Source organism: Sphaerodactylus townsendi, linkage group LG02, assembly GCF_021028975.2.
Source record: "Sphaerodactylus townsendi isolate TG3544 linkage group LG02, MPM_Stown_v2.3, whole genome shotgun sequence".
In the NCBI taxonomy this organism is placed as follows: domain Eukaryota; kingdom Metazoa; phylum Chordata; class Lepidosauria; order Squamata; family Sphaerodactylidae; genus Sphaerodactylus; species Sphaerodactylus townsendi.
This window is the reverse complement of record NC_059426.1, coordinates 126970456-126990014: the sequence shown is the minus strand read 5'-3', so window position 1 is coordinate 126990014 and position 19559 is coordinate 126970456. Positions and strand designations below refer to the sequence as shown.

General features: G+C 42.8%; 1 protein-coding gene across 6 annotated transcripts in view; it reads left to right on the top strand.

Moving 5' to 3' along the window:
- The window catches only part of PAK6 (p21 (RAC1) activated kinase 6), a 59315-nt gene that overhangs the window by 19451 nt on the left and 20305 nt on the right, over nt 1-19559 (top strand). For 4 of the 6 annotated variants that reach the window (XR_007243674.1, XM_048486636.1, XM_048486638.1 and 1 more), the window contains exons 3-5: nt 4152-4251; nt 9329-9537; nt 15097-15705. Coding sequence is in view for 5 of the 6 variants with exons in the window: in XM_048486636.1 (XP_048342593.1) it covers nt 9334-9537; nt 15097-15705 (813 nt within the window). In the remaining variant the exon portion in view is untranslated. The remainder of the gene's footprint in view (nt 1-4151; nt 4252-9328; nt 9538-15096; nt 15706-19559) is intronic. The other 2 variants (XM_048486637.1, XM_048486640.1) reach the window with 2 other exon arrangements.

Sequence of the window (19559 nt, the reverse complement as noted above, 5' to 3'; positions counted from 1 at the left end):
TGAACAGTGGCACAGCTTCTCCAGTAGAATTGCCACTCTGTGGTCCATTGCTTGGGTGAAGGGGTGTCACTGGGGCACCACAGCACAAGTCCCTGGTTGGCTCCAACCACAGCAAACAGCAGCTACCTACTTCCACCCCTCTAATCCCCTGAGCAGGAAGAAGAGGAGCTTAAGTGCCACTGCCACCAGCAGTGATCCTCTCAACCATAGAACCCCTCCCTTAATACACCATTGTGGTGTGTAAATGTACATGAAGTCTTACTGAATGTCATCTGCTATACGTGCTCTTTGCAAGCTCAGAGGTTTATTATGGTTCAGATATTCTTCAGTAGAAAAGAGAAAAGCGCAACGAACAGAACAAAAATCCCTGCAGTCTGAGCCTTTATTTATAGCCTTTCTACACTTTTATTCTGTGCAGAAATCCTGACTGTTCAGGACTTGCAGTTTCTTGTTCATCTGTCCCCAAATATACCCACAATGTAATGAATAGATGACCCTTCTCTTAAGCTTGTTTCTAATGGAATGGTAATCTGTGTTCACAAAGGATTTAGAGCATCACATCAGTTTGCAGTTCTGCTAACACTGTGGAAACACCCTTCTTGCCAGGAGCACAGCTTCATTATCAGAGAGAAAAGAAGAATCTTAGATGCTTACACTCACTCTACAATTGGGAGGGATTTTTCCTGTCAGGAAGCAAAGCAGCATTTATAAAGCTATGGCTCTATAAAAGAGCAAAGGATGGAGACAGCTCAGCAGCCACCATATGCATTCCCATTCTCCTTGTACCAAGCCTTGCCTTTGGCCTGCCTTTCTTGGTTCCTAACCAGTGATGGGATCCAAAAATTTTAATAACAGGTTCCAATGGTGGTGGGATTCAAACAGTGACACCGCCGCACACACGTACCTCCAGTCCCTCTTGGGCAGGGAGGTTGCTTTAGTAACCTCTTCTCGGCACTCAGAAAAAATTAGTAACCACCTCTAGAGAAGTGGTGAGAACTGGTTGGATCCCACCTCTGTTCCTAACCCCTGCTGTGGAAAATCCAAAGTGTTGCACAGCCTTATTCATCTTTACTTGGACACAAGTCTCACTGAATTCAGTGGGTTATGCATGCTACATTTATATTAGTAAAAAGTTGTTCAGCTCCTCTGGGAAAAGTTCTTTTCATTTTTTGTTTGTTTGCAAAGTGAAGTGAACCTCTATGATTAGGTATAAATAATGACACTGCCCAAGAAAATCCTAAGAGTAAACACTGGGTTTGCTTGACATAGCATACAATATTGTATGCCAGATATACAAATATAGGTGTAGAGAGGAATTGTTTGTTTCCCATACAGCAGGTTTGAAAAAAGCCTTGCAAAAATTTATTTATTAATGCAGAAATGAGAGATTAATTTTGAGGGAGTGTTTAACAGTTAGAAACTTACGAACCTATAATGCCATGAGGATCAGGGAACCTGAGATCTGAGGACTTATCAAAATGTTTTGAAAAATAAGAAAACATTTGTGTACTTTTTAATTTTTGCTAAACTATTGGAAATCAGACAGTAATCAAGAAATGAGACTTCTGTATTGGACACCTCCAAAGGTTTCTCCATTGTCCCAATATATGTTTGGCTTCTATGGGATGCCTCTGGAATGTTCCGTCACTCCTCACTCTGGTGGTTCAATCTGTGACTAAGAAATGTTACCAAAAGAAGAAAAAAACATTGACCGCTAGAGGATTTCTGTAAAAGAATCTTGATTTTTGCTGATTCTCCGCTCCCACTGCAGATTTTTGACTCTCTCCTGATAATGTTCCAGGGGGTATTCTGGGTTGCAGCGGGGAGGAGGGGGGGGAGGAAGTGTCTCTTTGCTAACAGAAATCACATTGATTTGTGGACATTGTCTGGTGGATCCAGGCCAACTCAGAAGACACAAGCAATAACAGACAGGGCCAACAAATCAAGGAAAGAGAGAGAGAGAGAGAGAGAGAGAGAAAGGATTAATGGAACACAGTTGTATGGATTTAAGATTTCTTCCCATTTAGAGTCAGCATGGTGTTGGGGTTAAGAGCAGGTGGAGAACCAGATTTGATTCCCCACTTCTACATTCCTGCTGGGTGATGTTGGGCTAGTCACAGTTCATTCAGAACTCTTTCAGTCTCATCTACCTCACAAATTGTCTGTTGTGAGGTGAGGAAGAGAAGGGAGTTTAAAACCTGCTTTGAGTCTCTTTACAGATAAAGCCAAACTGTTCCTCCTCCTCCTCCTTCTCCTCCTCCTCTTCAGATGACAAAGGGATAGTAACAAGTATATTCTTGAAAGCTTTCACATCCAGAGATCAATATTTGTTATGAGGTTTTTGGGATATGTAGCCATGGTCAGAATATCTTTATTCCTCATGTTTCGCCAGCACCTGTGGCTGGCATTTTCAGAGGTTTTCTCTATAAGTCTTGTCTCACAGTGGTGAATGCGGAATACTCGTGATGTCAACTGTCAACTGTTCAAGAAGAGGAGGAGGGGACTGTTTTGAAGAGTCCTTTGAAGTTTTTGAAGATTGGATTTGATGTCCCCCAGTACAGGTAGCCAGACTCTGTTCACACTCAAACTCTCCCCTCTTTCATCAAGTATCAGCACAGTTTTGATAGAAGGGGGGAGGGTTTGGGAGTTTGGGGAATGGCCAAAGGTTTTGGGACTTATAGAGAAAATCCTGAAGATGCCAGCCACACAGGTGCTGGCAAAATGTCAGGAATAAAGATTTATGGCTACATAACTTGAAAACCTTACAACAAATATGGGAAGCAACAAGGTTCATCAAAAGAATTTGCAGGGGATAACTGGATTACACCTGCAAAGGAAGCAGTTTATATTTCAAATTTTCTTACTTCCTCCTATGTGTGGCTGCAAAATTTAAGATTTTTTTTTAAAAAAACAGTAAACTGAAAATCACTTCAATTCTGCTTGCTCAAAGATAATAGATGCTTACATCTGAGGGGTGAGAAAAATAATATAATTAATCCTTTTTTGCCTTGTACTTAATTATTAACTAGAATAAGAGCATCAGCTTAGCCAGTTTCATATGAGGAAAGAATCACTGTTCTAGCCATCAGTATTAGAAAACTGAGTTCTGGCCACATCTTATTCGTGGCTATTTGGTGCAATTTCACCCAGCAATGTACATCTGATGCTGCGAACTGACTGCCTTTGAAAAATAGCACCAGAGTCTATGAAAGCTCCCTCTGTGAAAGTTGATCTCTGAGGCAAATCCTCACTAGGTGTGGAAGTGATTGGCTGTTATTTGCTGAACTGAGGCAATACAATTCTTGCTGCACGTGATTTCACATCACATCACCTGATACCTTTACCTGCCTCCTCCGGTAACTCCCACTTGTTGTCAAATTGCAGATTGTAAGTGATTTGGGATGAGGACTCCCCACCGCCACCATGCTTACATTGGTTTTGTTATATATCGGACATGCAGACCATAGGAGGAAGAGGAACAAGAATTGCCTCAGAGAAAATGCTTTTACCAACAGCAGGCAAGGGAAGGGGAATCATGTTCCTGCTGCTGGGGGAGGGGGGAGGCTGACCCAGTTGCCCGACCTCTTGTGCTGTTTCTGCCAGTCCATTTGGGTTGGCAGTGATCAGCACACAAATGCCTGACTGCTGGACCTCACTATTCAGAGCGGTTGTGACATTTAGGCAGCCCAGGAGGTGGATTTTGGCTGTCACTTGAAAATAGTTCTCTTTTCCGAGCCTTTTCTTTTGCCAGACAGGTGGTTATCCATGTACTTCTGCTGAACTGGGAGTCACTGAGCGCTCCCCCGCCCAATTTTTCTCCTCTTCCAGCTCAGCTCTCCTCTGCTCCTTCTGAACCATCAAATCGTCTTTTCCCCTTCTGCATCTGTGCCTGGCTCTTTTCTCCCCTCGCTCCTCCTCCCCAGCTGATCCCTCCCTCTGCTCTGAATCTGCCGGCTGTGGTTTTTCTCATATGCACTGGGAGATGCGATAGCCTTTGCAATAGTATTATCTATGAAAAAGCTATATCTGGAGTTGAGAAATGTGACGTGGCTCCCCGGGCAGCAGGGCTGAATCTTGGAGAGCATTTCAATCCTCGGCGGCTTTTCCTTTATGCAGCAACTGATTACTTATGCTTGTGGCATTTCTTTTAGTGCAGATGTGAGCAGCAAGCAGCAAAGGCTAAAGACGAGTAGGTGACTGGAGCACATGTGATGTGTCAAAAGGGACCTTCTTTAATTGCTTAACCCTCAGGTAGGCATTTTATATTTACTTACAAGTCCCAGTCTAATATGAATTAAGATCATCCTCATGTATTCCTTTTCTGTTACATCAAAAAAAGTGTTTGGCTTAGGGCCCTTTTTTTAAAAAAAATGCAAATATGCTCCAGCAGTATTAAAACCTGATTGTTAATGCAAGAGAATTGCAAGGTGTAATTGGCTGATTTAATGGTGCTGCCCCAATGTGCATGAAATGTAAAACCTAAGCCAATTATTACTACTGAAAAAGGATTTTAAAACAATCCTGTATTCCATCTGTGATTATTTGATCTGGCCATTGTTTCCTTACTCAATGCCCACCTGTCTGGCATCACCTGTCTGGCATCTGAGATTGCTTGTGGGAATGCAAGGTGGAACCGAGGCATTATTTGTGTACAGTTGCATGTACTTCAAACCATCACCACTTGTGAGCCAATATCAGGGTGTTCGGTATGAGTTGGAATATGGCACCAATGGTTTCATGTGGGTTTATATGTGAAAGGTATGCTTGCAAAGTAACTGGTATATATGCCCAGTGCAATTGTCATCTTTGAGGATCTGCAAAATGAGTGGTTGGGTGATGACCATCTTTGAGGCTATAGGCTTGCAAGGTGGCTGATGAGAAAATATTTAGCTCACAACTTAGTCAGACTGAGTCACAGAGGAATGCTACTGCTATTATAACTAACCATGATTGTTGTTCATTTATTTTCAAAGCTCTCACAATTGCACAAATGTTTCTGGGATCAAAAGAGAAATAAATGGGCCCTGATCCAAAGCATTGTGGAACTAGTTCTGTGAGACCAGTGGCTTACACCTGGAAAAAAATAATAACTGCCCCACGGTCACAAGACAAACTTTTTTTGTTACTTTTTTGTTACAACTCCTTTGTTACTGAAAGGAGTTGTAAATGACCTTATGATATGGAATGGTGGCATTTGTACGCAGCAAAACATGTAACATTTTGCTGGTCTAGCATAAACTGCTTGCAAATACTTAAGTATCTCTTTGGATTCTGGTCACGATTCCTACCTTGAGCATCTACTACTACTACTACTACTACTACTACTACTACTACTACTACTACTACTACTACTACTACTACTACTACTACTACTACTACATCATTGTATTATTATTATTTTATTATCCACCTTTTTCGCTGAGACTAAAGGCAGATTACATAGTATAAATCCAATACAACCAACAGGATGAGACATCCAATGAGTAGTACAATTGGGTTTGGAAAAGAAAAATTTGAAAACAAACAAATCTCAGAGTCAAAATAAAGCATGAGCTTTTAACCATTATTTGTTGTGGCACAGAACTACCTAGTCTGGAACATACTTACAACGATAACCATTAATATAAAAGTCTCTATCCCTTTAACAATGCAACTTTCTGAACTATTTCATTAAGTCCTGCTTACCTGTGCAAAAGCCCTTTTGAATAAGTTCTAAATAATGAAGTTAGAATTATCTGGATGTTTGAATGCAAGTTATTATGCCAGTCCAAATGCTTTCAATTTGTTCTGAGCGTTGTCCATTCAATAAAAAAGCAAGTTTCATGATCGTACAAGTGTTCTTGATTTCGCCAACCCATTCGTGAATCTTGGAGAATGAATCTGATTTCCAGTATCTCACATAAGTAAATCTAGTCACTGTAATTTCATTTAAAATAATATGTTGAAGCTCTGTCAGAAAAGTTGTGGCTTCATTAAATCTGGAATCAGGAATTTCTCTACCATGGTCAACACTGATCAATTCAGTAATCCTTGTCCCATAAGAGCAGAAGTTCTTTTCAAATAACAGATACAGGGCACATTTGACCAGCCTCCTGCTCTACTTTGGCACCCAAGTACTACTTTGGCACCCAAGTACTCATTTCATGTTCTGAGCACATATACGGTACTGGAAGAGGCACTACAAACAGTCCCCCCAAAGCATGCAATCACTATTTTGCCCAAAAGAGGCAAAATGTGCATTTTCTACTTCCGTATGTGTGTACCAGAACCATATGTGTATTTTGAATCTAGGATATATGCATATTAGCTCTTTCAAAATGGCGCAATTGTGCATGTCAGGAGGATTATGTGTAGTACTTTCTCCTTGTACACATGGTCCAATGTAACGCCTGAAGAGGACTAATTCCACCTGCATTCAAAAGAGCTTTGTGGTGTATGTTCTTTGGGGAGAAATGAGGCATGAAACTGCTACACCGTTTGTCAAGAATGAATAACAGGGATTATTCATAAACTCTGCAGCTCACACACTTGCTTAATGTCCAAGACAAGTCCTGATCTCTTCTGGAAAATTCTCATACAGCAGGTTCAGACATAGCAATGAACTCAGCATGCTCCTATCTACTGATCCCCCCAAATCTGTTCGCCTGAGAATCGATTGTTGTGACTCACATGGTATCAATTGCAAGGGTTGAGTCAACTCCTATGTTTGCATCTGAAATGTCTCAGTAAAAACTGTACAAAGGAGGATGCAAAGTTGCAGAGGAATGTTGTGATGTGGAAGTAACCTTCTGCTCCTCTAGAGGCAATGTTAGGCCTTGATACAAGTTGCATTATGAATGACATCGTATTGCTTTGAATATGAGGGAGGTGTCCTGGGCATGGCCTGTCTGAGCCTCCAGTCTGCTAGCCAAATGCTGGCTTTCTCTCATTGTACACTGTTTGCTAGAAAGTAAGAAGCTGGGAATCAGAGGTAGTTCGTTCTTTTTCCTCCAGTCACCACTGGCCTCCACAGTTTTTACCCCTGGGATACTCATGCCTTAGGTTTTCTCCACTTGTCCCAAGAGCAGGAATGGTTCCAACATATCATTCCTGGGCAACATTTGCATCTTGTCCATTCTTTTAGAAATTGCTTATATGGTGTAAGTTCTATTGTGGGCTTTGTGATATAGTACACTGGCATGAAGAATTTGATTTTATTCTGTTGTGACAGTACTGTAGAAAATGTCATTTTTGGCGTTATGGACTGTCCTGATCCCTGAAGTGAGGGCAGTGTGGTAAAAAATGCTATAAGCTCATCCACTGTATTTTATGGGAAGCTGCAGCGTGCTATAAGAATACATAGACTCTGTAGGGCATTATTGTACTCAATGCTGAAGTGAACATGGAATGCAAATGTTGCCAGAAACGTCTGCGTCTGCTGAAGTACAAATTATTCTCACTAGATTTACACTCTGCCTCTGACCCAGATTTGAGAGAATAATAACTAAACCATGGTATGGAGGAGGCTCAAGAAAGCTCCGTGTGAAGCTGAAGAACTGCGCAGGCAACTAAAAATCTGCTGAACAGGAAAAGCTCCACAAAAAGCTGCAGGCTGCCCAGGATTGAGACAAAAAAAACACCTGGCAAGGGCCATAAAAGGATGGCATGTAAAAATGGCAGCATTCTAAACAACATCTTGTTTGTAGAGGACTAGTCTGGGTACCTTTTCATCAGAAAAAAACAAAGACTAGATAATATCAGCAATAATAAAATGGTAACAAGAGGAAGAAACTTGGGTGACAAGCAGTGACAGAATAAAAAGCTTTTTTAGCTTGTTCATAAAAAAAGGGGGAGAAATCAGAAAAGGCCTAAGTGTTTGCCTTCCTTCCCCCAAGGCTGAACTATGTTGCAGAGAGACTTTCCCCCAGTGACTGGGATAATGCACCATTGGTATTAGTTAGCATAGGCCAATTACCCACCAGCGCTTGCCCACTGGAATCAGGTCGGGAGCAAGATTTATTGTCCCAACGCTCTTCCTTGGAGCAGCAGTGGCGTACGAGGTTAACAGCTCGTGTATCTAATCTGGAGGAACCGGGTTTGATTCCCAGCTCTGCCGCCTGAGCTGTGGAGGCTTATCTGGGGAATTCAGATTAGCCTGTACACTCCCACACACACCAGCTGGGTGACCTTGGGCTAGTCACAGCTTCTCGGAGCTCTCTCAGCCCCACCTACCTCACAGGGTGTTTGTTGTGAGGGGGGAAGGGCAAGGAGATTGTAAGCCCCTTTGAGTCTCCTGCAGGAGAGAAAGGGGGGATAAAAATCCAAACTCTTCTTCTTCTTCCTCTTGCCCCATGTGTGCTTCACGCTTTCCGCAGGGAAAGCAAGAGCAAATCTGGTGCAACTTTTCATGCCAGAGTAGGGCAAGAGTGGGGAACAGCTGGCAGTGGGTAATCAACCATAGTATACTGCCAAACATCAACAGTGAGGGGTGGTATTTTGCATGATTTGGAAGAGCCTTTAACATATATGATGTTGGAATTTTAAAAAATCTTTTAGAAAGTTACTATACAGCTGATTGATTTCACAAGGCTTGATTGAATTTTTAGTCCCTTGTACACTGTTTGATGATTGAACTATCAACAGTTTATATATGAATGTTTGGTCCCTATGTTGAGTCACCCTGTCCTCAGATACTGTGCCCAAAGAAGGATAACAATTACTGTTTATGCAAACATTTTATCTTGTGCCAAAACTGTTTGACAAATTATGAATCTTTATTTTTCAAATACTAATTGAACATTTGGAAGAATTCAGGTTAAAAGGAATGTGCCCAAATGTTTGGAAAACAGGAGCCAAATAAGAAAACCCCCCAGTGTAGACTGATGTATTGTCAAAGGTTTTTACAGCTGGAATCAACTGGCTGTTGTGGGTTTTCCAGATGGTGTGGCTGTGGTCTCCTATGGGCAAAATGTTAGGAGCCAAAACTACCAAACCATGGCCACACAGCCTGGAAAACCCACAGCAACCAGTGTAGACTGACTTTTAGTTGGTGCTGTTTACACCTCAAAACCCCCAAAGCTGTTGACCCTGACCTGCAAGGGAGATCCACATGCAGAAGGTGCCTTCTCATATATTACCTATGTGGAAGCAGCTTAATGTGTATCTTAAGAACATAAGAACATCTTACATTTGCATTGTGATATTCAGACCAACCTCCAATGAACTAGCTCAGTGGACCTTCTGATAGGGAGGCAGATACCCACCCGTGGCCAAAACACATTATTAACTCCCCATAACTAGTGCTGGGTCAGAGTTCATGAATTCATTATGCTTGTTCTTTCTCATCCAGACACAATGTTCCGCAAGAAGAAGAAGAAACGCCCTGAGATTTCTGCTCCACAGAACTTTGAGCACCGTGTGCACACATCATTTGATCCTAAGGAGGGGAAATTTATTGGCCTGCCCCCTCAATGGCAGAATATCCTAGATACCCTGAAACGGCCCAAACCAGTTGTGGACCCATCAAGGATCACCCGAGTGCAGCTTCAGCCTATGAAGGTGAGTGTGAAAGAGTAACATTCCCCAATAATTTTCCTTACATTTGAATGAAGAAGACCCTTTTATACAATTCAGTTGACAGTTCAGTGGTATAAACCAGCAAAACAAAGCAGTATGAAGAGCTGGAAAACTCCGATAAAATGCTGTAAAATGAATCATTTGCTTTTTTCACTAAAAATCAATCATTTGCATTTTTCTTATAGTCTAGCAAAAGATATTAATTCTCTTTAATGGTTGTTTCTGTTGAGGGCTGCCAGCTCCAGGTGGAACTGTACCTGGAGATTTTGGGGACGTAACCTGAGGAAGGTGGGGTTTAGGGAGGGGAAGGAATTCAGTGTGGTATAATGCCATACAGTCCACCTTACAAAGCAGACATTTTCTAAGGTGAGCTCTGGAGACCAGGTGTGATAGCGGAAGATCTCCAGCTGCCGCCTAGAGGTTGGCAACCCTATTTCTGTTGCACAGGGACTCTTGATGATGAAAGGAGGGAGGAAGTCTGGACACAGGCCTCAGGAATGTTTGGTCTTTTGTATACAGAGATCATCTGTTTTGGTGTTTTAAAAGGAGAAGCAGTACTAGTGTGGCATGGCTGTAATTCTGTTTGGTGATAACTAGGGTGCTTCTAGGTGGATGCTTCGTCCAGGAACACAGACATTATGCGGGAAACAGGGGAGTGAAGGAAAAAGCAGTATCTCATGGATGACCTAGCCAGGAGTTCATCAGAACTGTTATGAATTCCATACCTCAGTTACTAACCACCCATCTTTACATGGGTATTATATTAGGATTAACAGTTCCCAGTATGGGGACCAGTACCAACTCAACATCGATTGCAGGTATTGGATGATCTTGAACTGCTCTTCAGAAAGGATTGGAGGGTGAACCTAGCCTAACTCATATATTTCCCAACTTTCCAAGAATGACTTTTGAACCTGTTTGCTCACAAATGATGAACTGTTTCCTCTCAAGAAGCAATGATATTTTACCAGTGGCGTATCTGCCTAGGAAGAAGGGGGATCAAATGTTCCCGGGCGCCCCCTTGGGGGGGGGGGGGGGCGCAAAAATTGCAGGTTTGTTTGTGTGTGTTTTGAAATTTTTAGTGTTTTTTCAGTGTTTTGCCTGCAGGGGGCGCTGTTTTTTGGCTAGCAGCACCAAAACTTTTGGAATTTTTCAGCAGACTCTCTTGATGATACCACCCAAGTTTGGTGAGGTTTGGTTCAGGGGGTCCAAAGTTATGGGCACCCAAAGGGGGTGCCCCATACCCCATTGTTTCCAATGGGAGCTAATAGGAGATGGGCTACACCTTTGAGGGTCCATAACTTTGGATCCCCTGAACCAAACTTCACCAAACCAGGGTGGTATCATCAGGAGAGTCTCCTAAAAATACCCTGAAATTTTGGTGCTGCTAGCTTAACAATTGCACCTCTGACAGCAGGCACCCCACAAATTCTCCAGATTCTCCTTTTAAATCCACCCCCTTTGGCATGGACCTTATATAAAGCAGTGGTGCGACCGCACTTGGAGTACTGTGTTCAGTTCTGGTCGCCACATCTCAAAAAGGATATCGAAGAGATAGAAAAAGTGCAGAGAAGGGCAACGAGGATGATTGAAGGATTGGAGCACCTTCCTTATGAGGAGAGGCTGGAGCGTTTGGGACTCTTTAGTTTGGAGAGGAGACGTCTGAGGGGGGATATGATTGAAGTCTATAAAATTATGCATGGGGTAGAAAATGTTGACAGAGAGAAATTTTCTCTCTTTCTCACAATACTAGAACCAGGGGCATTCATTGAAAATGCTGGGGGGAAGAATTAGGACTAATAAAAGGAAACACTTCTTCACGCAACGTGTGATTGGTGTTTGGAATATGCTGCCACAGGAGGTGGTGATGGCCACTAACCTGGATAGCTTTAAAAAGGGCTTGGACAGATTTATGGAGGAGAAGTCAATCTATGGCTACCAATCTTGATCCTCCTTGATCTCAGATTGCAAATGCCTTAGCAGACCAGGTGCTCAGGAGCAGCAGCAGCAGCAGAAGGCCATTGCTTTCACATTCTGCATGTGAGCTCCCAAAGGCACCTGGTGGGCCACTGCGAGCAGCAGAATGCTGGACTAGATGGACTCTGGTCTGATCTAGCAGGCTAGTTCTTATGTTCTTATGTTCTTATGTTCTTACTTAAAGGGAGAATTTGAGGTCCCCACTTTCAATGTTGTTTTAACTGGGAACCCCAGATTCTCCCTTTAAGGTGGATTTAAAAGAAGAACCTGGGCTCCCTAGTTTAAACACCATTGAAAGTGATTGGGGTGGATTCCACTGGAGGTGTTTTGTGAGAGATGATGCTGACATTTGTTTGGTAAATGTTTTGCTGGGGGTGATTTGTGAGAGATTTACATGCTTAATACCCACTTGCACGGGCTTGGAGCTGTTTCTCAGGCTAACAACGTACCTTATAGGGTTGGTGTGAGGTCAAAATTAAGAAAGATAGTTGGTGGGGAGAGAGCCATGTATGTTTTGCTGGGGGTGGGGGGTGATTTGTGAGATATGATGCTGACAAATCACCCCCCACCCCCAGCAAAACATACATGGCTCTCTCCCCACCAACTCTCTTACCTAATTACCAAACTATGTAGGGTGGTGAGAACCGCAAAGGATTGTGAAGAGCTCCAAGTGGACCTTTATAAATTAGGTGAGTGGACTAAGAAATGGCAAATGCAGTTCAATGTAGCAAAATGTAAAGTGATGCACATAGGGGCAAAAAATCCAAACTTCACATACACACTACAGGGGTCAGTGCTATCAGTCACAGACCAGGAAAGAGATTTGGGCGTCTTAGTTGATAGTTCCATGGGAATGTTGACTCAATGCATGGCAGCTGTGAAAAAGGCAAATTGTATGCTGGGGATAATTAGGAAAGGAATTGATAATAAAACTGCAAAGATTGTCATGCCCTTATATAAAGCAGTGGTGCGACCGCACTTGGAGTACTGTGTTCAGTTCTGGTTGCCACATCTCAAAAAGGATATTGAACAGATAGAAAAAGTCCAGAGAAGGGCAACGAAAATTTTTTACTTATCTGGATGTTGTCTCAGTCCATGCAGGGGAAGAAATGCTACATGATATTCTAACCTCCACTGTGTGGCAGTAACCCAGGAATTGTCAGCATGGCGTAGTATGACATGGTGTAAAGCTAAACAGTCAGTGGAGCTCTATCAAAAAGCCTCCTTAAAAAAAATTGACTGTTTTCTCCTGCCTTTTTCCTGCTTCACTGCATACACAGAAATAAGCCCAGCCCATCTGCTTCCAGTTTCTGAAGCCAGTTGGGTGGTAGACAAAGCATTTCAGATTGTTGACAATAAAGCAAAAGAACACAGTTGCATGTCTACACAAGCAGGTAGATATTTTATCCTGACAGAACAGGGAAGAGAAGAACTTTCTTCTTGTGGCTGTTTTACATGAGACAATTTGAGAATTTATGTTCTTCTCCGGCTGTTTGAGAATCCCCCCCCCCAAAAAAACACCCCACCTGGATTACCTCTGGCCAAAATAGGTAGAGTATGTTAATTCACTTTAATGGGTTCAGCTTAACTCTCCTGTGGGTTCAGCTTAACTCACCTGTGTTCCAAGAAGCTGGTGTTGCCATATACCTTGGAGTGGCAGCACTGTGGTTCTTCTAGGTAGCCGCTGCCCAAGTTAGTCACGGCTCATTTGAAAGAGCAACATGCTGCTGCTTGGCCTGTGGAAGTTCCTTCTCCTCCCTTCTGGGAATGCAGGAAAAGGTCAGGGATAAGGCAGTCTTGGTTGCCTTTCTCCCTGTTGTTGTCACTGATGGTTGTGGGTCTCCTTGCAGGTATGAAAACAAAGGGAGACTTCAGGTGGGCCTTGCTACTTAGGGCAAATAATCATACTGGTTTGACTGGCACCACTTCCTGATAGCAACACAGTGCAAGTCTGGATAGCTTGTGACCCATCAACTCAAATGAATGAGTTTCTTGCGCTGCCTTTAGATCACCACTTCCACAAATCACATTTTGCAGCCTGTCAAGTATTTGAAAGCCCACTTATTTGTTTGCAGTCAGCAGCTAAGACTAGACAGGATTACTGAGCTTGCTGCTTGATCATCCATGGCTGGTGGGCTACTTTTTTTCTGACCATGTGAGATAATCACATATGTCTCTTGATGACTGCCCCATCAAGTGATGCCGACATTATGTGAAAGCACCTTCACAGACCAACTACCACACAAGGAGCTCTCATGTCACCTGATATCTTCCCAAACCTGCTGCTTTTCAGTTGAAGCTGGCCAGATGTTCAAGCCATGTGCAGTTGAGTGATAAGATAGCAAGGACTCATCCAGATGTACAATCAGCAACATAACTACTTGTTGAAATAGAGGATTTGGTTCTCTGCTGTATATAGCAACGCATTTGTGTAAACTGTTTGTTTGAATGATTAGGGTAATTTTTGCTGGGGCAGCACTAGCAGAGGAGAAACAATTGGCAGTAAGAGGAAATGGGTTTCACACAAACCCTAACTCTTAACCATGCTTGCCTAGAGTTGAATTTATAAACAGTAACCTGGCTGATAACATGTATGAATTGGCCAATATTATCAAGTAGCATGCACCTGTGACTGAATCCACCCATTTGCACCATTTATCAAGGAGTCATATACGCACGTGGCACTGTCTGTTTTCACTGCTATAGTTAATTCAGTTTGCATTTTTATTGAAGGTTCTGACTTGTTAGCAAATAGGAGATTTCCTTTCACTCCAAGGGGAGATTATTCCATCCTGCACAGGCATACTGCCAAGGGAAGGCACTGATATTGTGCTGTGCCTTCCTGTGGGGAAGCAGATGATGTCCATGAATTGACAAGGCTCATAAGCTTCTTCCTTCCCAAGCAAATGAGATGGCTAGACCACAAGGCAGATTAGGTGTGTAATAGAGTTTGGAGTTCAGGGAACTGTGGATATTGCATTCTAGAATTAAATGCAATTAGATTTGCCTCATGGCCATTTCTGCACTGTGGGAAAGTTCTGAATGAGCTAACAGTTTTAAAATAATCATTAGCACAGATTTAGCATTGCCGATTATTCTTTTTCAGTGTTTCAATGTGTCCTTCACTAGGGGGAAACAGGCAGAATGAAAAAGATTGGAGGTTGTATGAACGTAGTTGGCTCGTCAAGGGCATGTTTAATGTAGGCCAAACTCTCACCTTTTTCATTTTGCAAACTGCCTGAACACATTAAAATAAAACCTCATTTAGGTCTGTGTGAATTGGATCTCACACACGGTTTCACCAGGAACAGGGAATTAAAAACAGCAGCAGGGAAGCTGCATGCCTGGTGCCTCGAAGGTTTAGCACGAAGTGGATTTTGCAACACTTGCCTAAGGTAGGGCTGTTTGCATAAGCAAAATGTCATCTTCTAAATCTTATATCCCTGTAAGACATATGATCAGTTAATACATTTAATAGTGTGGAAATGGTTAGCAGGTGTCCTTTAGAGCTGTGTGGAACTGGATGTACAGAACTCTGATTTTGCTTGTGTATTTCTGTGGCAGACTGTTGTCAGAGCCAGCACATTTGAAGTGGAAGGGTACATCTCTGGGATCCTGAATGACATCCAGAAGCTTTCCCTCATCAGTTCTAATACCCTGAGGGGGAAGAGCCCCACAAGCAGGAGAAGAGCCCAGTCACTGGGACTTCTGGGAGAAGATGAGCCCACTGAAGTGGACTGGGCCGACAAATATGGAAACTACCTCAACTGCAATGGTGGCAGCAAATCAACTCGAAGGCAGACCTTGTGGCCAGATTATAAACCCATGTTGGATGATGAAGTTTACTCCAATGGCCTAGTAATGAAAGCACAGTCCCTGGGGCCTTCGGAATTCCAAGGTGCAAACAGCCGCTTTGTCCCATTTGCATCAGGTTTTCATCACCAGCAATACATCCCGGTTCTTGAGGTAAACAGAGAAAATGCTGGAAAGAGAAGGAGCTCTGAAGAGCGCTATCCTCAAACTTGCCAAGGTGGGCAAAGTAGTACAAGGCCTCCTGGGGAAGGTAGTCCTAGCTCCAAATCAAGGGACAACAGCTTGAAACGACGGTTGTTACGAAGTGTATTCCCCTCATCCAGCACTTCAAACAAAGCAGGAAGCAGCCAACAGACAAAGGTATGTTTCCTAACTCACTAAGAACTTTACTGTTTGCTCCCAAGTTCACTTCAGTTCAGTTCTAAAGGCCAAATATGTCTGCATCTTCTAAAAGATTAAACTTAATGACAGAGGATTATGCTTGCATTATGAATCTGCAGTAGCTATTGGCTTACATGTTCACTGGTGTTATAAAAGTTTTGGAATGTGTACAGTAGATGTGGCAAATCTTCTTCCACACGCCTCTGTTTCTCTTTTGTTAAAAACAAGGTAAATGTAAAGGGAGCCAAAACAAACAACCAAATAACTTCCATATCTCTAATCTCTAGTTTGCCAGTCTCTTTGTCTTGACACTCTTAGCTTTCCCCTTACCCCTCCCTCCAAAAAAAAAAAGATAGGTTCTTGTTTGCTGTGTATAAGGGCAGAAGTCTGCAGAAGTAGAAGGGCAGATGTGATGAGGGAGGGGAAAAGTTTGTGTGTGGAAGACAAGCTTTTCAACCTTTGGGTAGGCCTTGGAGATTTCCTAGAATTACAGCTGTTCTCCTGACCACAGAGATCTAGTCGTTCCCCCTAGAGCAGTGGTGGTGAACCTATGGCACGGGTGCCAGCGGTGGCACTCAGAGCTCTCTTTGTGGGCACGGAGCTGTCGCCCCAGTTTGGGCACTTGGCTGTGGCATAGCGCCAAGGGGGCGAGGGGTGCGCAATGCACTGGGCAGCGCGAGGGTATTTTGGGACATTCTGGGGGCATTCCAGAGCAGGTCAGGGGTGTGGCAGGAGCACAAGGTGCATGTGTGACCCAGGTGCAGTTTCCCCTCGCTCCGCCCCTGGCACTCAGTCTCTAAAAGGTTTGCCATCACTGCCCTAGAGAAATTGACTGCTTAGGAGGGTGTACTTTATTTCCCAATCCAGTGTTGGCAGCCCTTACAGGAGTTGAGTGTGGGTCATGGGAAACGAGTGGACAATTCAAGAAGGATATTGACAAGCTAAAACAGGTCCAGAGAAGGGTGACCAAAATGATAACAGGTCTGGATTCCATGCCATATGAGGAGTGGCTTAGGTAGCTAGGTATGTTTAGTTTGGAGAAGAGAAGGTTAAGGGGTGACATGATAGCCATGTTTAAATATTTGAAGGGATGTCATGTTGAAGATGGAGCAAACTTGTTTTCTGCTGCTCCAGAGACTAGGACGTATTGGGTTCAAGGTATGGGAAACTTGATGATAAGGGTTATTCAACAGTAGAACATACTGTCTCGGAGGATGGTGGAATCTCCTTTTTTGGAGGTTTTGAAACAGGTTGGATGGCCATTTGTCAAGGGTGCATTGATTGTGTATTCCTCCATGGCAGGGGGTTTGGCTTGATGGCCCTTGTGGTCTCTTCCAACTTTATGATTCCAAGAGGGCTACATAGTCTCTTCTGATTCCTTCTTTATTCATTTTTGCCACTTTTTGAGGCTGCGTTTGATTTTTAAAAGCCGAGGAGGAAAGGTAGACATGAATGAGCGTCTGGCCTCATTTGGCCCTTTTGGAACTCCTTGCCTTTCTTGATGTCCTCCAGAAGCTGAAGCCTATTAAACTGTGGAATGTCACACAGTCTTAATTTTTTCAATCTGCTTGTAAAAAATCAATTACTTAAATTGCCTTCCTAGTTTGATCTCTCCTCCCAATTAAGTGAGTCCAGCTCAAGAGCACTCAATTTACAGGAATTTCCAGTAACCACTAATGCTATTACAAATGCCAAGATAGCATCTCTCATTGGCTAAGAAGCATCCTAGTAGAAAAATATATAACATGATAATAATTTAATTTTTTAATTATATTTTTATAATGCCCTTTCCTGAACTATAGTCAGGCGCCGGGTGGCTAACATTAAGTTTATACACTCAAATTTAAAATATATACTGTAATTAAAACCTTGTTAACATTGATATAACAGTTCTAAAATTCCAGTTGGCGCCCTTAACAATTTAATACAGTGATGGGAATACCAGTCAGGAAGGGGATGGAGAAAAGGGGAAGGGAAGGCAAAATAAAAAAATAGCAAAGCAACTGACAAAATAAAGACAAGGGTAGGAATAGGGAGGCCAGATTTGATGTAACTATCACTGCCTGGCAGAACATCCAGGCCCTGCAGAATTGGGCTTGGTCTCACAGAGCCCTGGTTTCACTTGAAAGAGAGGCCAGGGACAGAGCTGACGAGACTCATTAGATGTTCTGGTAAATGGCTGGCATAACCATCTTTTTGAAGCCATCGAAGAGATCGCTTCCCAACATCCTCTTTGTCCCCATGTCAACTTAGCCCCTTGGTATACCATGAAGCTATGGATGAAGAAGTGGGAGCTTAAATGACTAGAGCGAGTTTGGTGGTGAACTTGTGACAAAGCTGCAAAAGCATTTTGTAGGACATTTATGAAATCCTAAGAGGTGGCAATGAAGGCCACTAAGAAGAAAGCCTTTATTGCATCCCCTAGCTCACGGCCAATTCATTCATTCATTCATTCATTCATTCATTCATTCATTCATTCATTCATTCATTCATTCATTCATCCATCCATCCATCCATCCATCCATCCATCCATCCATCCATCCATCCATCCATCCATCCATCCATCCATCCATCCATCCATCCATCCATCCATCCATCCATCCATCCATCCATCCATTCATTCATTCATTGCATTTTTATCTCACCCAATTCCCCACAGGGCTTAGAATGGTGTACAACCAAAAAATTAATGCAGCCCACAATAAAACATGAAACAGTTAATTACCGTAAATACACCAGCTAAGTAATTAGGTCACTCACTTTCCTCTGAGGGATCCCAAAATGCTAGTGATTTGGCAATTACCTATGAAGCTTTTGCAAGCTATTTTATGGATAAAGTCTTGTTGCTCTGCCAAGACCTCCCTGCCAGTGTTGATACAGTGAATGAACTGGAGGCCGATTGGTCCACTTCAGGTCCTCTGGTGAACCTCTTTTGCTCACTCTCCTGGGCCGATGCTGACAGAATTCTGACTGCATTGAAACCAGTCTCTTGCCTCTTAGATCTGTGCCTGGCATGGGTCCATTCTGCACAGCACAAATAAGATGTCTTCAGGACCTTAAAAAAGGCATCTTGGTAAGGAATTTCACACAGCTTTTTTCCCCAAGGCATCCTCATTTGAACTTTGATTGTGCTGGCCCCAATATTCTTCACCAGATTTTGCTCTCTTAGTTAGCCCCACCTATTCATGTGCATGAATTTCCCAATTTATAGCTATGAAATATTGAAGGATATGCATACAATAGCAGGGAACATGTAAAGATGCCACCAAGTATAAACCAATAACCTTAATTCCCATGTTGGTGAAGACTCAAATGCAAAAGCATAGAATGTATTTCTGAATGTGTCCCACCCTCTTTCCCTGGCCTCTTTTAAAGTAGCTCAGGATAGAACAGGGTATGTTATCTCAGCAAGTTTGTATTTGGGGAAAATACTTACTGGTTATCAGTAATGTGGGGTAGAGAGACTTGCAGGGTCAAACTGGCTGATGGGACAGGATTGGTCTAACTAACTATTGTCCAACATTTCACCCATGAAAACAGGAACATGAGGGTACTAAAAGCCATATCTTTACACCAAGGAACACTGCCCAAGTCCTCCTCAGCAAATGTTACAGATTACTGAAAGTATCCTGTATTTATTTACCCATCCCAGCTGAAATCAACATTTGATTTCAAAAGAGAGAACTTAAAAAAGAGAGAATAGTTAAAAGAAAGCTGAAAGGGAAATTCTGTAGAAGATGCTTGGAAGCTATTTGAAACCATGCTTATTGATGGCCAGAATGGAGGCATCCCACAGCTTAGGAAAGGGATTGCCAAACCTAAAAGAATGCTTG